The sequence below is a fragment of the Papio anubis genome, chromosome 18 (assembly GCF_008728515.1).
Source record: "Papio anubis isolate 15944 chromosome 18, Panubis1.0, whole genome shotgun sequence".
NCBI lineage: Eukaryota > Metazoa > Chordata > Mammalia > Primates > Cercopithecidae > Papio > Papio anubis.
The window spans coordinates 22,902,838-22,923,670 of NC_044993.1; the positions used below are offsets into that span (position 1 = coordinate 22,902,838).

General features: G+C 49.2%; 1 protein-coding gene across 3 annotated transcripts in view; it reads right to left on the reverse strand.

The window, feature by feature from the left end:
- Positions 1-6,461, reverse strand: part of CBFB (core-binding factor subunit beta) — a 78,632-nt gene extending 72,171 nt beyond the window's left edge. For all 3 annotated transcript variants that reach the window (XM_031658172.1, XM_003917010.4, XM_017953485.3), the window contains exons 1-2: positions 6,120-6,461; positions 5,796-5,882 (exon numbers count right to left, since the gene is read on the reverse strand). In XM_031658172.1, the coding sequence (XP_031514032.1) occupies positions 5,796-5,882; positions 6,120-6,197 (165 nt within the window). In that variant the 5' untranslated portion in view covers positions 6,198-6,461. The remainder of the gene's footprint in view (positions 1-5,795; positions 5,883-6,119) is intronic.
- Positions 6,462-20,833: the final 14,372 nt, after the last annotated feature.

Consider the following 20,833-nt stretch of genomic DNA (forward strand, 5'->3'; position numbering starts at 1 on the left):
CCAATAGTTCCCCGATGGTTAACAGCTTAGATTCTTTAGAGGTAAAAATTATCCTTCCTATTTCTATTACTGGCACTGTCAGTACACTTGTCAACCTAAATGCTAAATCTCTAAACCTCTTTGATGGCATTTCCCTAATCAACTGGGGTACCATTTTCATGTGGTAAATGTTTTATATGCATAGAAACTGAACTAACATCAGTATTACAACATCATTTTTAAAAATCTTTCAGGCCAAGAGTGGTGGTTCACGCTTGTAATCCCAGCACGCTGGGAGGTGAGACGGGTGGACCACCTGAGGTCAGGAGTACAAGACCAGCCTGGCCAACATGGTGAAACCCTGTCTCTACTAAAAATACAAAAAATTAGCTGGACGTGGTGGCAGACACCTGTAATCCCAGCTACTTGGGAGGCTGAGGCAGGAGAATCACTTGAACCCAGGAGGCAGAGGTTGCATGCAGTGAGCTGAGATTGCACCACTGTGGTCCAGCCTGGACAACTAGGTGAGACTCCATTTCAAAAACAAGAAAAACCAAAAAACAAAAAAAACTTCCCATGCACTATGAGCATAAGTCTTAGAACCCCCCAACACTAGTTCAAACAAAAAAGGAGTTTCTGGGAGGGAAACTGCCCAGGCTGTATGACCTGAAGCATACCTTAGTTTCCTCACAAATTAATTATTTGTAAAGTGCTTAAAACAGTACCAAGTAAATGTTACGAAAGTGTTTGCTGAATGATATGAGAAATAACTTTAAGTTCAACAAGAAAGCCAACTTTTTCAGCTTCAGATAATGAAATTCTCAGAGCAGAGTGGTGGCAGAAAAGAGACTCAGCACATGAATGAATGCCCTGTGTCAAAATCCCTGTGGTGTGCTTCTTCAGTAGCAAATCCTTCCACCTCCAGTGTACCCCAAATCAGCTCTGTGCCAAGACACTCTGCAGATCATATTACCTCATCTCCTGTCTTGATGCCAACCTCAGAAGAGATTTCCTGCTTCATCACTATATGTCCATTATCTCATAAAGATCGCTCTCTGAGACAGAAGTGGTAAACACAGATCATTCTAGAAAAGCATTTTCCAAACTTATCTGACCATAGAACTCTTTTAATGAGATACCTACATATACGTAAGAGTTGGAAAAAGTCTGTTCCAAAATATTAATATAGTGTCAACATTGTCATAGGAAAATAAAGAAAAAAAGAAACAAAATGAAAACATTAAAATGCTACACTGGTATGATGCCTATATTTAAGATTTCCAGGTTGTCTTATGTTTTATAGGTTTCACAAATTATAAAATAGCACACCTTGAGACAATCCAACATACTTTTTACCATTCATTCTTCAGAATTAGAAATATGTATTAGTTTTTACTCTTCTCACCATAGAGTAACCATACTTCTCATAAATATTTTTTCTTTAATTGATTATTAGTGTTGAAGACATCTCCAACACTCTTACTACATAATTGGTAAGCATAGGCCAGGTACGGTGGCTCAAGCCTGTAATCCCAGCACTTTGGGAAGCCAAGGCAGGCAGATTACGAGATCAGAAGCTCGACCAGTCTGGCCAACATAGTGAAACCCCATCTCTACTAAAAATACAAAAAATTAGCTGGGTGTGGTGGTGTGCGCCTGTAATTCCAGCTACCTCGTGAGGCTGAGGCAGGAGAATCGTGAGAACCCAGGAGGCGGAGGTTGCAGTGAGCCAAGATCTTGCCATTGCACTGCAGCCTAGCCGACAGTATGAGACACCGTCTCAAAAAAAAAAAACAAAAAAAAAAACCGTGAAACCCTGTCTCTACTAAAAATACAAAAACAAAATTAGCCAGGCGCGGTGGTAGGCGCCTGTAGTCCCAGCTACTCGGGAGGCTGAGGCGGGAGAATGATGTGAACCCAGGAGGCGGAGCTTGCAGTGAGCTGAGATAGGGCCACTGCACTCCAGCCTGGGCAACAGAACGAGACTCCAACTCAAAAAAAAAAAAAAATTCATAAGAATAAATCAAGGCTGGGTGCAGTGGCTCACGGAAGCAGGCAGATCACTTGAGGCCAGGAGTTGGAGACCAGCCTGGCCAACACAGTGAAACCCATCTCTACTAAAAATACAAAAACCAGACAGGCATGACGGCAGGCACCTATAATCCCAGCTAGTCGGGAGGCGGAAGCAGGAGGCGGAGGTTGCAGCGAACGGAAATGGCACCACTGCACTCCAGCCTGGGTGACAGAGTGAGATCCAGTCTCAAAAAAAGAATAAATCAGATTCTACCACAGATTCTTCTACTGGTGTTCACTTTTATTTAATGCTGATTAGGTTTTACAGTTAAAAACTCAATTGGCATAAAATAAGGGGGCTGATTTTTATAGTTAGAGAGAGATGATCAACACATCCTTAAATTATTTCACATCTAAATGCAAAATGAGGCTGGGAGTGGTGGCTCACGCCTGTAATCCCAGCACTTTGGGAGGCCGAGGTGGGTGGATCACCCGAGGTCAGGAGTTCAAGACCAGCCTGGCAAACATGGTGAAACTCCATCTCTACTAAAAATACAATTAATTAGCCGGGTGTGGTGGTGTATGCCTGTAATCCCAGCTACTCAGGAGGCTGGGTCAAGAGAATCACTTGAACCTGGGGGACGGAGGTTGCAGTAAGCCAAGATCGTGCCACTGCACTCCAACCTAGGCAAAAGCAGAATGAATTCTTTATTTACCTCACTGATACGTTAAGGAGACATTCAAAATAAGAAGAGGACGACTGGGGCAGGAGAAAGGTTGGGAATAGTTTTGAGAACTGTGGATACTCTTGCCATTTATGGCTGCTGTCAAAACAGGCAAAATAATGCCTTTTTCCACAGCCAAATAGAAAGAAACCATGGCCTGTTCATAAGTAATAAGATAAATTTCAGGCATTAAATTAAGTAGCCTCTAAATTCAAATAATCAAGTACCTATGGTATTGTGCAAAATACCTGTATCCAGAGGGGTTTATACAGAATTAATGAGGTCTCCACCCTCTAGGAGCTAAGGATCCTGTAATTAAATGTGGGTTAACACTAAATTAAAGGAGGGAAACTAGAAAGAGAAAAAACTAGGAAATGTGAAATTCCTCTCCAAATACCAATAGTTACATTACTTAACAAAATAAGACCTGTGTCATCTTAAGTGCAAACCTCACACAGCATTCAATCTACCTTCTTTAACCTTTAATACTTTTCAGAAATTTAAAACTTATAAAATGTGTCGGATCAGACATTTGTTTTATTTTTGGAGACAGGGTCTCACTCTGTCACCTAGGCTGGAGTGCAGTGGTGCGATTATGGCTCACTGCAGCCTCGATCTCCCAGGCTCAGGTGAGGATCAGATATTTGGAAGCAGGAAAAGTCTAGAATGTCTAATTCATCCTGGAAAGAAATTTAAGACAAACACTAACCACCTATAACACTACTATAATATTACGGCATTTCAGATATCCCATGGGTTGAATTCATAATTCCATTCAGCAAAGTCTGAAATGACAGAAAACACCCTACTAGCTATGATTCACCATTCCAAAAAAATTCAGCTTTCAAAAATAGTGATAATAATATAATACATGGGGCGGCGTATGGTGACACCGAGCCTGGTAGTCCCAGCTATTGGGAGGCTGAGACAAGAGGATCGCTTGAGCCCAGAAGTTTGAGGCTGTAGTGCCTTATGATTATGTCTGTGAACAGCCACTGCACCCCAGCCTAGGCCACACAGCAAGACCTCTCTCTTAAAAAAACAAAACAAAACAAGGCCGGGTGCGGTGGCTCACACTTGTAATCCCAGCACTTTGGAAGGCCGAAGTGGGAGGATCATTTAAGGTCAGGAGTTCAAAACCAGCCTGGCCAACATGGTGAAACCCTGTCTCTACTAAAAATACAAAAAAATTAGCTGGGCGTGGTGGTGTGTGCCTCTAATCCCAGCTACTCAGGAGGTTGAGGCAGGAGAATCGCTTGAACCTGGGAGGCAAAGGTTGTAGCGAGCCAAGACTACATCATGCTGCTGCACTCCAGCCTGGGTAATAGAGCGGGACTCCATCTCAAAACAAACAAAAAAGCAAACATTGACAGTACAAATACTTTGTATCTTATCTTTTATACTTGCATCCTTTACCTCCAGGAAATTCTATCCTCAAGTGTACCACCTTCCTTTTGCAAAAGGTAACCCAGGCAAAGGATGACACGATCATCGCACCAGCTAATGAATTATTTTCTTATACCACTCAGTGACAAAATCTAAAAGCATGTCTTATGCACTTCAATCATATAAATAATACAATTACTCAAGAAACTTGCAAGTGGGCTAAAAGCTTGAGACTGTCTTTCATAACATGCACTAATGACCAAATATTCAGGAGCTCCTATAAATTTAACCAGTATCTTCTCACTATTACAATTCTAAAAAGCCTTCACTTAAAATATCAAGATATTCTTTAAAATTAAATTTGAGTTCAGTGATGAAAAGGAAGAGTTTTATGGCATATGAATTATAACTGAATAAAAATAAACTGGTTTTATAAAGGGGGTGGGAGGAGTAAATTTCCAATATGTCTTCCTACTATTAACCCAAATTCAAATCGCATCTAACTTCAAGCCTCTGACAATGCAATAGGTCCAAGTCACCCAGCAGATAGTAACAGCATTCCATTAGACAGCGCTTTAACTTTTTAAAAAATAATCAGGCAGGACGCAGTGGCTCACGCCTGTAATCCTAACACTCTGGAAGGTCGAGGAGAGCGGATCACTTGAGGTCAGGAGGCCAGCTTGGCCAACAAGGTGAAACCCCGTCTCTACTGAAAATACAAAAATTAGCCGGGCGTGGTGGCAGGCACCTGTAATCCTAGCTACTCAGGAGGCTGAGGCACGAAAATCGCTTGAACCCAGGAGGCGGAGGTTGCAGTGAGTGGAGATCGAGCCACTGAACTCCAGTCTGGGCAACAGAGCAAGACTCTACCTCAAAAAAATAATAATCAACCTCTTTTCTCGGTTTCTTCCTACCATTCTCTCCTCATCAGCACCTCCAACAAGGCAAACCAAAAGGAGATGAGAGGAACTAGGACCCCTGAATTTTTTTCTTCAACCCAAGATCTGGTGAAGACACACCAAATCTGCCTCCTAAAACGAGGACCTCGAGATCAACCGTGAGTTTCGCCCATCTGTGCATTTTAGGAACGGCAGCCCTACTCGAGACATGGGGATAATGGTTTATTTCTGATTCTCCTGAAGCTTAACATTCTAAAAAAAATGACACTTTTAAGGCCTTTTCCCCCCGTTTCCTCTCTATTAGGACAATAAATAACTGGAGAAAAGATTTCTTCTCGGCGATCTAGGAGTGAGACCGCTTGACAGAGAATCACCGAGAGCTCACCTTTTAAGAAACAAACTATCGCCGACCTTGAATGAAGCTCCGGTTGTTTTTCCGAATGGGGGTTTGCTTGCTTGCTACAAATACCCTGAACCCTTCTCCTTGGTGTAGCCGCCTAAACAATGCCCTTCACTTGTTTGGTCTGGCTCGGGTTCGAGTCCCACTCGCGGTGCTCCATTGGCCCACACGCGCCACCGCGGCGGGCCCCAGGGAAAGCGTCTCCTCGCGAGCACCGGCCCGCGGCGTCTGGTTTCGCATTTTGAAACCCGAGTAGGAAGTGAGACGGCGCCCGCTCAGTTCCGGGAGCCGCGGCAGCCGCGCCGCCGTCCGGAACCGGCCTGGGCCGCGGCCGCCCGGCGCAACAAGTGACCCGCGCGCGCCCCTGTCTGCGCCCCGGGCCCGCCGACTTACGATTTCCGAGCGGCCGTCGCGGCAGGCGTTCTGGAAGCGCGCCTGGCGCTCCTCGTGGGGCCGGTCCCTGAAGCCCGTGTACTTAATCTGCAAGGCAAGACGGCCCGAAATCAGGAGCCAAATCCGCGGCGCCGCCCGCGCGCCCGCCCTCCCAGCGCGGCGCCGATAAAGGCAAGCAGAGGCTGCGGGCGACGGCCGCCCAGGCGAGATTGCCCCTCCTCAGGCGCGCCGACCGGGACTCCAGGGGACCGCGCCGCCCAAACTTTTCTTCGCCCGGGCCCACTCGGGGCGCGCTGCGGCCTCCTAGCCGCCCGCCCGCCTCACCTCACACTCGCGGCTCAGCTTCCTAAAGAACTCCTCGTTCTCGAACTTGCTTCTCTGGTCGGGCACGACGCGCGGCATCTTCCCGCCCTGAGGCCGCGCCGGCCAGCCGCGCTCGGGGCTTGCGCGGGCACCCGCTGGCTGGCTCCGCGCTGACCGACTGACCGCCCACCCGCGGCGCCCGGACGCCCGCTTCCCTTTGTTTCAGGCGCCCGCCCGCGTGGGCTCCCGTTCCGAGGAGTCGGAGGCGCCGCTGCCCGCTCGAACCCAACCCACGCCGCCGCCGCCGCCGCCGCCTCAGCCGTTGCCTGCCGCCTGCCGCCCGCGCAGCCCCAGCTCTCGCCGCCCCCAGCCGCCGCCGCCGCCGCCACTTCCTCTCACCGCCCACCCCGCCCCCGCCGGCCCCACCCCTCCTCCTTGCGAGCCCGCCCGCCTCCAACTCCAGCAAACAAGACGCACCATTCACAACTCCGCGGCCCGCGCCGCGCATGCGCCACCCGCCCGCTGGCTAAGCAGCGGGGCTGTGGCGCCCCGGGGCTCCTTCCGCAGCGCTGCCCTTTTCCCGCTGCTCGCCCGCGGTCACTCGGCGTGGAGCTGCCGTGGGGGGATCCGCCTGCCTTTTAGCAGACGGGAGTAGCTAACGCAGGCCTTTTCTTCCGCCCTTCCTGGGCCATCTGGAACTTCTGGGTTCCCCAGGTGCGCGGAGTAACCCCAGATTGTCATTTGAACGCGAGGAAACCTAAGTCCTTGGGGACTTTTCGTCCCTAAACCGACCGGTAGGGGTGTAGGCTGTGCACGTTGAAGACTGAGGTGGAAATGGACCGAAGAATCCAACCAAGGCATGGTGGAAAGGTCGTGTTGGAGTCAGATGGGTCTTAGATGGGATCCCACTCAGCTACACTACCTGCTGGCTGGGGCCTTAGACAAGAACTGGACCACTAAACCTCAGTTTCCTTATTTCCAAAATGCAGACACTTCTAAGTTTGCAGTGTTAGCGTGAGAACTGTTACGTGGGTCTAGCACACAGTGGGAGCCCAATAAATTTAAGTTTCTAAAGAAGAACAAGCTGCGTTAAGAATGTAACCGATTGCCAGTCTTACTTACTCAGTGTGCAATCGGCTGCAAAAAAAATAAGATCCATAAGTTCTAGGGAAGTCGTTTAGCCCAAACTGGAGAAAGTCTGACATGGGATTTATAGCAGAGTTTCATTCAAAGTTAGTCCTGTGGCCGGGCGCGGTGGCTCATACCAGTAATCCCAACCCTTTTTTTTTTTTTTTTTTTTTAAACAGAGTCTTGCTCTGTCGCCCAGGCTGGAGTGCGATGGCATGATCTCGGTTCACTGCAACCTCCGCCTCCTGGGTTCAAGTGATTCTCCTGCCTCTGCCTCCCGAGTGGTTGGAATTACAGGCGCCCACCACCATCCCCGGCTAAATTTTTTTGCATTTTTAGTAGAGAAGGGGTTTCGTCGTGTTAGTCAGACTGGTCTCAAACTACTGACCTCAGATGATCTGCCCGCCTCGGCCTCCCAAAGTGCTGTGATTACAGGCGTGAGCCTCTGCGCCTGGCCTAATCCTAGCACTTTGGGAGGCCGAGGCGGGCTGATCACCTGAGATCAGGAGCTTGAGGCCAGCCTGGTCAACATGGCAAAACCCCATCTCTACTAAAAGTACAAAAATTAGCCAGATGTGGTGGCACACGCCTGTAGTCTCAGCTACTCAGGAGGCTGAGGCAGGAGAATCGCCTGACCCCAGGAGGTGGAGGTTGTAGTGAGCCGAGATGGTGCCACTGCACTCCAGCCTGGGCCACAGAGCAAGACTCCATCTCAAACAGCTACTCGAGAAGCTGAGGCAGGAGAATGGGTTGAACCTGGGAGGCAGAGGTTGCAGTGAGACAAGATCGTGCCATTGCACTCCAGCCTGGGTGACAAGAGCATAACCCCGTCTCGGGGAGGGGGGGGGGGGACTCCATTAAGAAGCACTCTTGTTCCACAATGGGTCCAAGGAGGGCTCACAGACCTCCAAGTTGATCTTGGCCAAAGACTCCAGCAATAATTGTTTCTGCCATGGGAAATGTGGAATAAATAAAAGTTGAAAGATCTCTAGAATGGCCTTGATGGCCAGACAGACACTATGAGCTTAGACAAGGTCAGGGTCAAGGGAGCTGGACCTGGAGGGGTGGGAGTACAGAGCAGGGCAGGGCGCTCTCATTTTCAGCCTCATGGAGGGGAGGAATGATGTCCTAAGGGAAAGGGACAGCAAAGCCTGCCAAGCAGACCCAGAACAGCAGCCCCACAGACAGCCTTGGGCAACTGCAGGCCACAGGGTAACCCACACTCGGTGTAGTCTGGCATTCAACAGCCAGGATGACTGGGAAATAAGCCACATACTGAAGAAGGCCATCTCCTCAGCTAACCTCTATATGCCTTTTTGGTGGTTGTTTAAATTTTTTTCACTTCTTTTAAAAAACTGAATTAAAGGAAATTTATAAAGGAAACTTTCACCCATGTAAGGTACACTTAAGTCTGTGCTTCTAACAGCTTTGGCAGCTGTTGAGTTGGGTATGGGTTAGCCCAGACACTATGCTATGGGTGTTTGCTAAGGGGGTTTGCTAAGATCCAGCTCTACTAAGGCCCACACATGGAAGCTTGCAGGTGTCTCTTCTGTGCCAAGAAACATCTGCCCCCACCGTCCCAAAACCTGACTGAATTATCTGAAGTCCTATCATCTGGAATCTTCCTTTTGTAAGGATTCAAGCCAACCAAGGGTCTTCTCTGAGTACCTCCCTAACTTCCTAGGTGGGTGCCTGCTCCTGCAGACTCCTAAAGCTGATCTTGGGTGGGTAAATAGATAATACACAATGAAGCTGAGCAGAGTGCAGGAACCTTCACTTGCCTAGTGCAACTGTGAAGCTCTGTTCAGGGTGCCTTCATGCACCTTATCTCAGTTAGTTCACACAACCACCTCCTTTTTTTTTTTCTTTTTTTGAGACAGAGTCTTACTCTGTTGCCCAGGCTGGAGTACAATGGTGCGATCTTGGCTCACTGCAACCTCCACCTCTCAGGTTCAACCGATTCTCCTGCCTCAGCTTCCTGAGTAGCTGGGATTACAGGCGCCTGCCACCACGCCCAGCTAATTTTTGTATTTTTAGTAGAGAAGGACAGGCTAGTCCCGAACTCCCAACCTCAGGCGATCTGCCCGCCTCAGCCTCCCAAAATGCTGGGATTATAGGCGTAAGTCACTGCACCTGGCCCACACAACCATCTTCTAAGTCAGGTCTCATGTCTCCATCTGAGAGATGAGGAAACAGACTTTGAAAAAGTAAATAAGGCCAGGAGCGGTGGCCAGCCTCCATGTTGTTATTTCAAATGGATCAGGGTCTCGTCACTGTCCTTTTGTACTTTCTCTTTTTTTTTTTTTTTTTTTTTTGAGAGTGCACACCTGTAATCTCAGCACTTTGGGAAGCAGAAGTGGGAGGATCACTTGAGGCCAGGAGTTCGAGACCATCCAGACAACAGAGTGAGACCCCCCCCCAACTCTAAAGAAACTAGCTAAGCATTGGGATACATCATCTTCATTCCTTCCTATAAGTTTAGTATTATTGATCCTATTCTACAGATGGGCCAACTGAGATTCACAGGTGCTAAGTGACCCCACGGTGGTGATTTTAATCATTCTACTCTGAGACCTAGTGGAGATACCAAAAGTCCTGCCTGCCACCCTCACTGAACTGCACACTCGTAGAAGGCTATGTCTGGGGTTATTCCTCTGGGAGCACCCCAACATGTTCTAGAAGGGTTCCCACAGGTTGAAGAAAGGGGGGGTTCTATTGTGGGCCTTGTGGCAAGATGTGGGTCTGCCCTTGAGGGCTGTGCATTCCTACCTCTGAGCCTGTTTGTCCCTTCTTGACTTGGAAGATCGAAATCTAGATGTCCTGCCTCCACAGGCCCAGCAGGAAGGAGGGTTTTATCCAGGTCTGGTGTCAGCAGCCACCCATCTTTGCCTCTCCTCACAGAGGAGGTCTCTGAGCCTCTGATGCGTTTTTTCTAAGGAAATAGTTTCCCTTCAGTTACTGAGAAAATATTGTACCATCTTGAAGTTGAAATAGGATCTGGAGCCACAAATGAGACTTGAGAGGAGTGGGAGACAAGGAAAATTAGTGGCTGGCACATTGCCTAAAACCCTGGCTCCACTCAGCTTCTAGTTTTTAGAAGACAATGGGCCTTAATCCAGGATGAGGGTGTCATCTGCCCAAGTGTGGCAGTTTCCTGGGCCCTAAAGAATTTTTTTCTTTTTGAGATATAATTTATATACTGTAAAATCCACCCTTGGGCCCAAAGAATCTCCCCTCCCTCCCAGGGGCATCTCCCTCTTCTGAGCCCCCCAGCCACCCTCCCCCAGCTCAGCCATCCCATAGGGAAAGGAAAGCAGAGAGGAGCAAGTTTCCCCAGAATAGCATTTCTTTAGTGTTGGGATCAATAAACCCGTTTGCTTAAAAGGAACCAGATGATTTCATCCTTGTAATTATAAGTTTGACGTTTGCAAATCTTGCCCGGGCTCCAAATGAGCCTCTTTGTCATCGGGGTTGGGGGTGGAGGAGTTTGTCTGGGTGCCTGGAGATGGCAGGACTCAGCCTACTGTGGTGGGAAGAGTGCCAAGCTGGGGTCGGGAAGCCTGGCTGCTGATCTTAGAGGGCTGCCTTGGACTGCTCTCCTTCCCCTCCCCTGCTCTCCTAGTTTCTGACAAGTGATGGGAAACAGACTAGACTAGAGGGCTAGGAAATAATAATAATGGTAATAACGATGATAATGGTAGTAATAATAATAATATAATGTGGTGAGAGCTGGGGTAAGCTCTAACCACACCACGCTCCTGCTTAAGACCCCTCCCCCAAGACTGAAGAAACTTGGGGCAGAAAGACAAAGGCCCTCAGCCTAGCATTCATGACCCCCTGACAATCCCTACTTTCCAACACTATCTCCTATCATTTCTCCCCATGGCACCCTGCAATCCAGCCATACTGGCCTGTTTCCATTCCCCACATGCCCATACCATGACTTCCTTCTGTTTCTCTACTGGGAAAACTCATCGTTCTTCTTTCTTTCTCTTTTGGGGGAGGGTCTTCCTGTTTCACCCAGGCTGGAGTGCAGTGGTGCAATCACAGCTTACTGCAGCCTTGACCTCCTGGGGTCAAGCAATCCTCCCACCTCAGCCTCCTGAGTAGCAGGTTGCTGGGACTACAGGTGCCACCATGCCTGGGTAATTAATTAAAAAAAAAATTTTTTTAGAGATGTTGTCTTACTACGTTGTCCAGGCTATACTTTTTCTTTAAATCTATTCATGGGCCTCTGATTGTCCTCCATGGAATGACTGCCCCACAGCATCCGTTTACTCATTTGGCTGCATGCTATGTGCCAAGGAGATGGTCAGCTCGCCTGGGACACAGCAGCCCCCTGGATTCTGGGAGGATTTAGTTCTACACTAATTTGTTTACTTTACTATGAAGCCTTCATATGAGGGTATCTCCCCTCACCGTTAAGAATTTTTAAAGTGATTTAAAACTTGTACTTTTTTTGTAGAAAATTTAGGACATACAGGCCGGGCGTGGTGGCTCACACCTGTAATCCCCCCACTTTGGGAGGCTGAGGTGGGCAGATCACGAGGTCAGGAGATAGAGACCATCCTGGCTAACACGGCGAAACCCCGTCTCTACTAAAAAAATACAAAAAATTAGCCGGCCGTGGTGGTGGGTGCCTGTAGTCCCAGCTACTCGGGAGGCTGAGGCAGGAGAATGGTGTGAACCCGGGAGGCAGAGCTTGCAGTGAGCCGAGATCGCGCCACTGCACTACAGCCTGGGCAACAGAGCGAGACTCAGTCTCAAAAAAAAAAAAAAAAATTTAGGACATACAGAAAGAGAATAAAGGAATCCTACCATCTCGAAGTAGTCATTGCCAACATTTTACTGTGTTTCGTTTGGGCTTATTTCATCCGCATTTTTTTCACTTAGTTATGACACTCTGTATGTGCAGCTTTGGATACTCTGTTACCACCTAACCCTATGGTGTAAATATTTCCCCATGTCATATTAAAATTCCTAATGATAGCTGGGAGTGGTGGCATGTGCCTACAGTCTCAGCTACTTGGGAGGTGAAGGTGGGAGCATTACTCGTGTCTGAGAGTTTGAGACCAGATTGGGCAACATAGGCAGACCCCGTCTCAAGAACAGACAAACAAGCAAACCAACAAACAACGCAATAAAATTCCTGATGGCATCTTCTTTTTTTTTCTTTCTTCTTTTCTTTTTTTTGAGATGGAGTCTTGCTTTTGTCGCCCAGGCTGGAGTGCAGTGGTGCGATCTCAGCTCACTGCCACCTCTGCCTCCTGGGTTCAAACAATTCTCCTGTCTTGGCTTCCTGAGTAGCTGGGACTACAGGTGCCTGCCGCCATGCCCGCCTAATTTCTGTATTTTTAGTAGAGACAGGGTTTCACCACATTGATCAGGCTGGTCTCGAACTCCTGACCTCAGGTGATCCGCCTGCCTCGGCCTCCCAAAGTGCTGGAATTACAGGTGTAAGCCACAGCGCCTAGCCCCTGCCTTTTTTTTTTTTTTTTTTAGACAGAGTCTCGCTCTGTCACCCAAGCTTGAGTGCAGCAGTGCAATGTCAGCTCACTGCAACCTGGGCCTTTCGGGTTCCAGCGATTCTCCTGCCTCAGCCTCCCAAGTAGCTGGGATTGCAGGCATGCACCACCATGCCTGGCTAATTTTTTTTTTTTTTTTTTGTATTTTCAGTACAGACAGGGTTTCCCCATGTTGACCAGGCTGGTCTTGAACTCTTGGCTTCATGTGATCCACCCACCTCGGCCTCCCAAAGTGCTGGGATTACAGGCGTGAGCCACCGCACCCGGCCCCTAATGGCATCTTGTAGCTCTACTGTTACTTGGCAGATCCCCTATTGTTGGGCATTTAAGTTGTTTCCTGTTATTCACAAATTACTAATTAGGCTGCTGTGAATGTCATGGTCCTTAAGGCTTTTTCTTAAAAGTTCTGAGCCAGGCGCAGTGGCTCACGCCTGTAATCCCAGCACTTTGGGAGGTTAAGGTGGGTGGATCACTTGAGGCCAGGTGTTCAAGACCAGCCTGGCCAATATGGCGAAACCCTGACTCTACTAAAAATACAAAAATTAGCTGGGTGTGGTGGCACACACTTGTAGTCCCAGCTGCCTGGGAGGCTGAGGCACAAGAATCTCTTGAACCTGGAAAGCGAAGGTTGCAGTGAGCCCAGATCACACCATTGCACTCCAGCCTGGGCAATAGAGCAAGATTCTGCCTCAAAAAAAAAAAAAAAAAAAAAAAATTCTGGATAGTGTTTTTAGGATCAGTTTCCAAAAGTAGAACCACTAGGTCAAAAGATATGGACATCTTAAGGTTCCTGATGTATGTTGCCAAATTTCTCTTTGACATCACCTCTTCTCTCTTCTTGAGTCTTAAGAATCTGTTCCTCCTCCTCCTCCCATTTCTCTTATCAGTGTCTGAGACACAGGAAATGCCAACCAAGAATAAACCAAGAGCTGCAGATAGAGATCAATGAATCAATACAGGAGGTTGAATAATTCAACACTCACTTCTGGCTCATTATTGACTCTGGAATCCAAATGCCTCTTTTACCTTCTCTCCTTTTGTGTCCTAGCTGATAACGCCTTGATAACCTGCCATGTTCTTGGATTCTCTCCCAAACTTTCCAAGCTCGGAATCATTAAGACAGGCAGGGTTTCCCATCATGCTGTAATATTACCTTGTAAATAAGCAGAAATAATTATTAGCCCACAGATACCTCACCAGCCTGCCTCCCCTCCAGGAACACAAAAAGGGCAATTTAGAAAGCAGACAATTGTTCTTTTCCTCGAGATGACACTACTGAGTAAATGGGCAAGGAATTCAGCTTTGGTCTGCCCCAGCCCTGGCTAACTTCCCTTTGTCTAACCTGTCTTTCTCCCCTTCCTTGGCCAGACCAATTCACACTCTTCATTAAGTGTCATTTAGAGAGGCCAGGCACAGTAGTTCATGCCTGTAAGCCCAGCACTTTGGAAGGCCAAGACAGGTGGATGGCTTGAGCCCAGGAGCTGGAAGCCAGTTTGGGCAACATGATGAAAGCCCATTATCTACAAAAAAATACAAAAAATTATCTGCGTATGGTGGTGCAAGCCTTAGTCCCAGCTACCCAGGAGGCTGAGGTGGGAGGATCATCTGAGGTGGGGACGTCGAGGCTGCAGTGAGCTGAGATTGTGCCACTGCAGCTCTTCAGCCTGGGCAACAGTCAGACACTGTCTAAAAAAAAAAAATTTCAGATGTGGTGGCACACGCCTGTAATCCTAGCACTTAGGGAGGCCAAGGCAGATCACCTGAGGTCGGGAGCTTGAGACCAGCCTGACCAACATGGAGACACCCTGTCTCTACTAAAAATACAAAATTAGCCAGGCATGGTGGTGCATGCCTGTAATCCCAGAACCCGGGAGGTGGAGGTTGCAGTGAGCTGAGATCGCACCATTGAACTCCAGCCTGGGCAACAAGAGGGAAGTGCATTAAAAAAAAAGAAAAAAAAAAAGTGTAGTTGGAGCCAGGCGTGGTGGCTCACACCTGTAATCCCAGTACTTTGGGAGGCCAAGGCGGGCAGATCACCTGAGGTCGGGAGTTTGAGACCAGCCTGGCCAACATGGTGAAACCCTGTCTCTACTAAAAATACAAAAATTAGCTGGGGGTGGTGGCACATGCCTGTAATCCCAGCTACTTGGGAGGCTAAGTCAGGAGAATCGCTTGAACCTGGGAGGTGAAGGTTGCGGTGAGCTGAGATTGCATCACTGCACTCCAGGCTGGGCAATGGAGTAAGACGCTGTCTCAGAGAAAAAAAAAAAAAAAAGTGTAGTTCAGAGGCCTCTGACAAGGCTTTCTAAACGAAGCTGGGCAGAATGACTGCCCCACAGCATCCCTTCACCAATGCCTATGAGACAAGACTGGACTCAACCACCTCAAAGGTATCCCACGGTTAGCCGGGCGCGGTGGCTCAAGCCTGTAATCCCAGCACTTTGGGAGGCTGAGACGGGCGGATCACAAGGTCAGGAGATCGAGACCATCCTGGCTAACACGGTGAAACCCCGTCTCTACTAAAAAAATACAAAAAACTAGCCGGGCGAGGTGGCGGGCGCCTGTGGTCCCAGCTACTCCGGAGGCTGAGGCAGGAGAATGGCGTAAACCCGGGAGGCAGAGCTTGCAGTGAGCTGAGATCCGGCCACTGCACTCCAGCCTGGGCGACAGAGCCAGACTCAGTCTCAAAAAAAAAAAAAAAAAAAAAAAGGTATCCCACGGTCTTGATAGCTTCCCTAGTCCCACCTTACGCTAACTTCATCTTGCTCCCTCCTACCCAGGGGGAGCTCCCAGCATGCTTTGCAGTTTAGGTAGTGTTGGTGACAGAGATGGACACAAAGATGAACAACTCAGGTTTCCCTTCAGTGCATAACTTTTCTTTTCTCTTCTTTTCCTTTGCTTTCTCTTTCTCTCTCTCTCTTCTCTCTCTTTCTTTCTTCTTCTTTTCTTTTTTTTTTGACAGGGTCTTGCTCGGTCAAGTGCGGTGGCATGATCCTAGCTGACTGCAGTTTCCAACTCCTGGGCTGAGGCGATCCTCCTGTCTCAGCCTCCTGAGTAGTTGGGACTACAAGTGCACACCACCACGCCTGGCTAATTTTTACTTTTTTTTTTTTTTTTGAGACAGAGTCTTGCTCTGTCACCCAGGCTGGAGTGCGGTGGCGCGATCTCGGCTCACTGCAAGCTCCACCTCCTGGGTTCACTCCATTCTCCTGCCTCGGCCTCCCCAGTAGCTGGGACTACAGGTGCCCACCGCCAGACCCAGCTAATTTTTTGTATTTTTAGTAGAGACGGGGTTTCACCATGTTAGCCAGGCTGGTCTCAATCTCCTGACCTCATGATCCACCCGCCTCGGCCTCCCAAAGTGCTGGGATTACAGGCATGAGCCACCGCGCCCGGCCATTTTTTTCAATATAGGGTCACATTCTGTTAGATAGGCTGGTGGGCAGTGGTGGCATCATTGCTCACTGCAGCCTCAAACTCCTGGGCTCAAGTGATCCTCCTGCCTCAGTCTCACGATAGCTGGGACCACAGGCACATTCTGCTCCACTTGACTAATCCTTCCCTCCCTCTCTCCTCCCCTCCCTCCCTCCTTCCCTTCCTTCTTTCCTTTCTTCCTTACTTCCAGAGACGGGGTCTTGTTACGTTGCTCAGGCTGGTCTCGAACTTCTGGGCACAAGTAAACTTCCCACCTTGGCCTCCCAAAGTGCTGGGATTACAGGCACAAGCCACTGCATAAAGAAATTTTCCAAACACTTTCTCGCTGGCCTCTCCTTAATTTCTTCAAGATAAAGAGGGAAGGCTGGGTGCAGTGGCTCACGCCTGTAATCCCAACACTTTGGGAGGCCGAGGTGGGTGGATCACGAGGTCAGGAGATCGAAACCATTCTGGCTAACACGGTGAAACCCTGTCTCTACTAAAAATACAAAAAAATTAGCCGGGTGTGGCACACGCCTGTAGTCCCAGCTACTCGGGAGGCCGAGGCAGGAGAATGGCGTGAACCCAGGAGGCAGAGATTGCAGTGAGCCGAGCTCGTGCCACTGCACTCCAGCCTGGGCGACAGACTGAGACTCCATCTCAAAAATAAATAAATAAATAAATAAATAAATAAATAATAAAAGGATAAAGAGGGAAAGAGTTACTGCTCTATTTTGTAGCTCTTGAAATTGAGACTCAGAACAGGTGACTGACTAATTCAAGGGCATATGGCCAGGTAGACTCAGAGAGAGATAGATCCCAGAGAAGTCCTACAGTTGAAGAAATGCAGTCACTTAACTCTTTTTTTTTTTTAAGAGGTTGGGTGGTTTGGCCGGGCGCGGTGGCTCACGCCTGTAATCCCAGCACTTTGGGAGGCCGAGACAGGCGGATCACGAGGTCAGGAGATCGAGACCATCCTGGCTAACATGGTGAAACCCCGTCTCTACTAAAAATACAAAAAAATTAGCCGGGCGCGGTGGCAGGCGCCTGTAGTCCCAGCTACTCAGGAGGCTGAGGCAGGAGAATGGCATGATCCCGGGAGGCGGAGCTTGCAGTGAGCCAAGATCGCGCCACTGCACTCCAGCCAGGGGGACAGAGCAAGACTCCGTCTCAAAAAAAAAAAAAAGAGGTTGGGTGGGGGGTCTTGCTATGTTGCTGCTCAGGTTGGTCTTGGAACTCCTGGCCTCAAGTGGTCAGCCTTCCTCGACCTCCCAAAGTGCTGGGATTACAGGTGTGAGCCATAAGCGCCTGGCCTATTTTGTTTTATTTTTTCAAGGCTGTTTCTCAGTGTGAACTATTTCATTTCACTATTCGTTTTTTTTGTTGTTGTTGTTTGTTTGTTTTGTTTGTTTGTTTTTTTAGGAGATGAGGTCTTGCTATATTGCCCAGGCTGGAGTGCAGCAGCTACTCACAGGCATGATCCCACTACTGATTAACACAGGAGTTTTGACCTGCTCCATTTTCGACCTGGGCTGGTTCACCCCTCCTTAGGCTACCTGGTGGTCCCTCGTTCCTGGGAGATCACCATATCGATGCCAACTTAGTGCAGACACCTAATTAGCATAGTGAATTACAGCCCAGATCTCCTGGGCTCAAGCAACCCTCCTGTCTCAGTCTCCCGAGTAGCTGGGACTGCATGCACATGCCACTGCAACTGGCTAGTTTTCTGTTTTAGCTTCCTTCACATGCTGACTCACCCTCAAGTGGTAGCCATTCTCTTTCCTGATGTTTCTACAAAAATCTTGAGATTGAGTTTCATAGTCCAACTCTGGGTTATCTGGTCATCCCTGAGCTGTGGTGGGGACACTGTGAATTGCTGAGGACAGGGTGGCGTCACAGGAAAAGGAATGGCTGTACTGTGCAGGCAAAAACATCAGAAGGTACCTGAGTTAGTGTCTAGCACAAAGTTGCAAGTTCTCAAAGAATGGTGGCTATGACACGCTTTATGGTCTCTTCTAGCTCTGAAATGCTATGATTTGTACAACACTTTGGTTGATACAAAGCCATCTGTAAACATTGGCAGTAAGGGAAGCACTGGATAACAATTTGAGTTCATATAAGGTCTAGCAAAAATGCCATACAATGAGTTGAAAGGGTGCCTGAAGCCAGCGCAGTGGCTCACACCTGTAAGCCCAGCACTTTGGGAGGCCGAGGCAGGTGGATCACCTGAGGTCAGGAGTTCCAGACCAACCTGGCCAACACGGCGAGACCCCATCTCTACTAAAAATACAAAAATCAGCTGGGTGTGGTGGCTCATGCCTGTAATCCCAGCTACTTGGGAGGCTGAGGCACGAGAATAACTTGAACCTGGGAGGTGGAGGCTGCAGTGAGCCGAGATCATTCCACCGCACTCCAGCCTGGGCGACAGAGCAAGATTCCATCTCAAAAAAAAAAAGGGTAACTGCCTGTGGCCTGCCTCCTTTTCTTTTTTTTTTTCTTTATTCTTTCTTTCTTTTTTTTTTGAGATGGAATCTTACTCTGTCACCCAGGCTGGAGTGCAGTGGTGCAATCTCGCTCACTGCAACCTCTGCCTCCCGGTTTCAAGCGATTCTTCTGTCTCAGCCCCCCAAGTAAATGGGATTACAAGTGAGCACCACCATGCCTGGCTAATTTTTTTGTATTTTTAGTAGAAACGGGGTTTCACCATGTTGACCAGGCTGGTCTTGAACTCCTGACCTCAGGCGATCCGCCCACCTCGGCCTCCCAAAGTGCTGGGATTATAGGCGTGAGCCATCATGCATGGCCTGGCCTCCTTCCTTTGGTAGTGGAGCAGGGGCAGCAGCAGTGCCAGAACCAGGGCATGGCCTGGAAAGGACTTTCTGAGCCTCTGGGGCCTGCTACATCCATAGCTCTTTCAAAGGATCCTGCTTCTATCAGCATTAAATAATCCGGCTGGACTGGGACCGGACCTGCTCTGGGAGCTGAAGGGAGCCATGCATAGCTAGAGCAGAAGCGCGGGCTCCAAAGCCTGACCAATGTGGATGCTTTAGGTTAGGTGGTGATTGTGATCAACCAATCAGAGCCTTCTCTGAGGCAAGTGTGTGGTGTGAGTGTGCATGTGGGTACCAAGCCCAGAGGAGGCAGTCATGAAGCTCAGGTTACATCCAGGCCTCATTCAGACTGTAAACCATGGAAATGGTGCCCCCTAGAGGTGTGTGCTGCAACAGCTATTCTGTCAGCCATGCCTGGATGCTGGCAGGTGGGGCTGCTACCAGAATAATGGGTTCCACATTCAGGCTGCCTCCCTGCTTCTCACATGAGACCTCCCACTACCAATGATTGTTTGGGTATAGTTGCATCCTCACTCTTCAGAAAAATATTCTTGTCTCAGATATACTGAGTATTGTGGATGTATTGGTCACCTAGAGGCCAGGAAGGTTAGGATTTCTCCTGGCAGGGAGTATCAGAGAAGTCAATTGAGTGTCTGAGATCACACAGCAGAGGGAAGAGTTATATTAAAACCCAAGCCCCCCTACTCATTAGCAGTCTTTCCTAGCACTGCAGAATCCTGTGATGTAGGAGCAGCAAATCCATGGTGGCACCCCTGCCAGGTGCTGAGAGGCCCAGCAACAGGGCCAGGGATCTGGGGTCTCTGGAAGGCCCTGGAAGCTGCCAGCTCTTCCCCCAGGCCAGAGGAGCTGCCTCTTTGGCAAGAGACGTGAATCAGCCACAGGCGCCTCCGCCAGCTTTTGATGAATTTTCCTGCCACTGGTGCTAATTTCCTGAAAGGCTTTTTCTTTCACCTTCAGGCTCCCCCTCAAAAGGGTTCTTGCTCTTTATCGGTGGGGAATCCATAATGATCACCCAGCAGCTCCTTGGTGAGGTCACCAACATGCTCCACCAGCAGCTCCTGTGGCTGAAAGGGCTGGGAGTGGACAGGGGTCCTGGACCATGGCTAGAGGGAGCTGAGGCCAGAGTCCTGTCCTACCACAGGGACTGTTCCCAAAGAAAGTCTGGCCCAGAGAGGCAAGTGGTCTGCCTGAGGACACATGGAAGAACAGGCCCAGACAGGAACACACAGCTCCCTAAATTCTGCCTAAGAGAGGCGTGGTGAACTCTGCTCTGTGGGCCATGTGATCTCAGCCTCTGAGTTCTTTCTGTGCTCAACTGGGCCCTCCTCCCCTACCTACTGGCTCCCCAAATAGACCCAAGCCTAACCCCTCATGGCAGTGGAGTCATCATTGCACAGAGGGCTGGTGGTGGGAGGTGAGAGTGCTGTCTTAACAAGCTTTCTGTGGGGTGGGAGATCTGTTTGTGTCTCTACCCTGGACTGGACACCCTCTTGGGGCTTTTCCTGGGCCCAGTGGGTAGGTGCCAAGGTCTCCCAGGCCTGGGGAGGGACCACATGAGTTCCCAGACTTGGCTGGGTGGGAGTACAGTAGGCCAGAGTACCCCAGGGGCCATTCTGTGAGTGGGGGAGGTGAGTAATCAGAGCTGACCTCCCGCCTTGGCCTAAAGTTCCTTGGAGAAACAGGACACCTGCCCTTATGTGTCACAAGGTTCTGACCATCTACTTTGGGAACTTGCTCGCTCGATTCCATGAAGGACCACTGTCTAGTTCTCTGCCACCATCCCCCGGTCTGCTCACTTCCACTCTCTCTTCCTCCA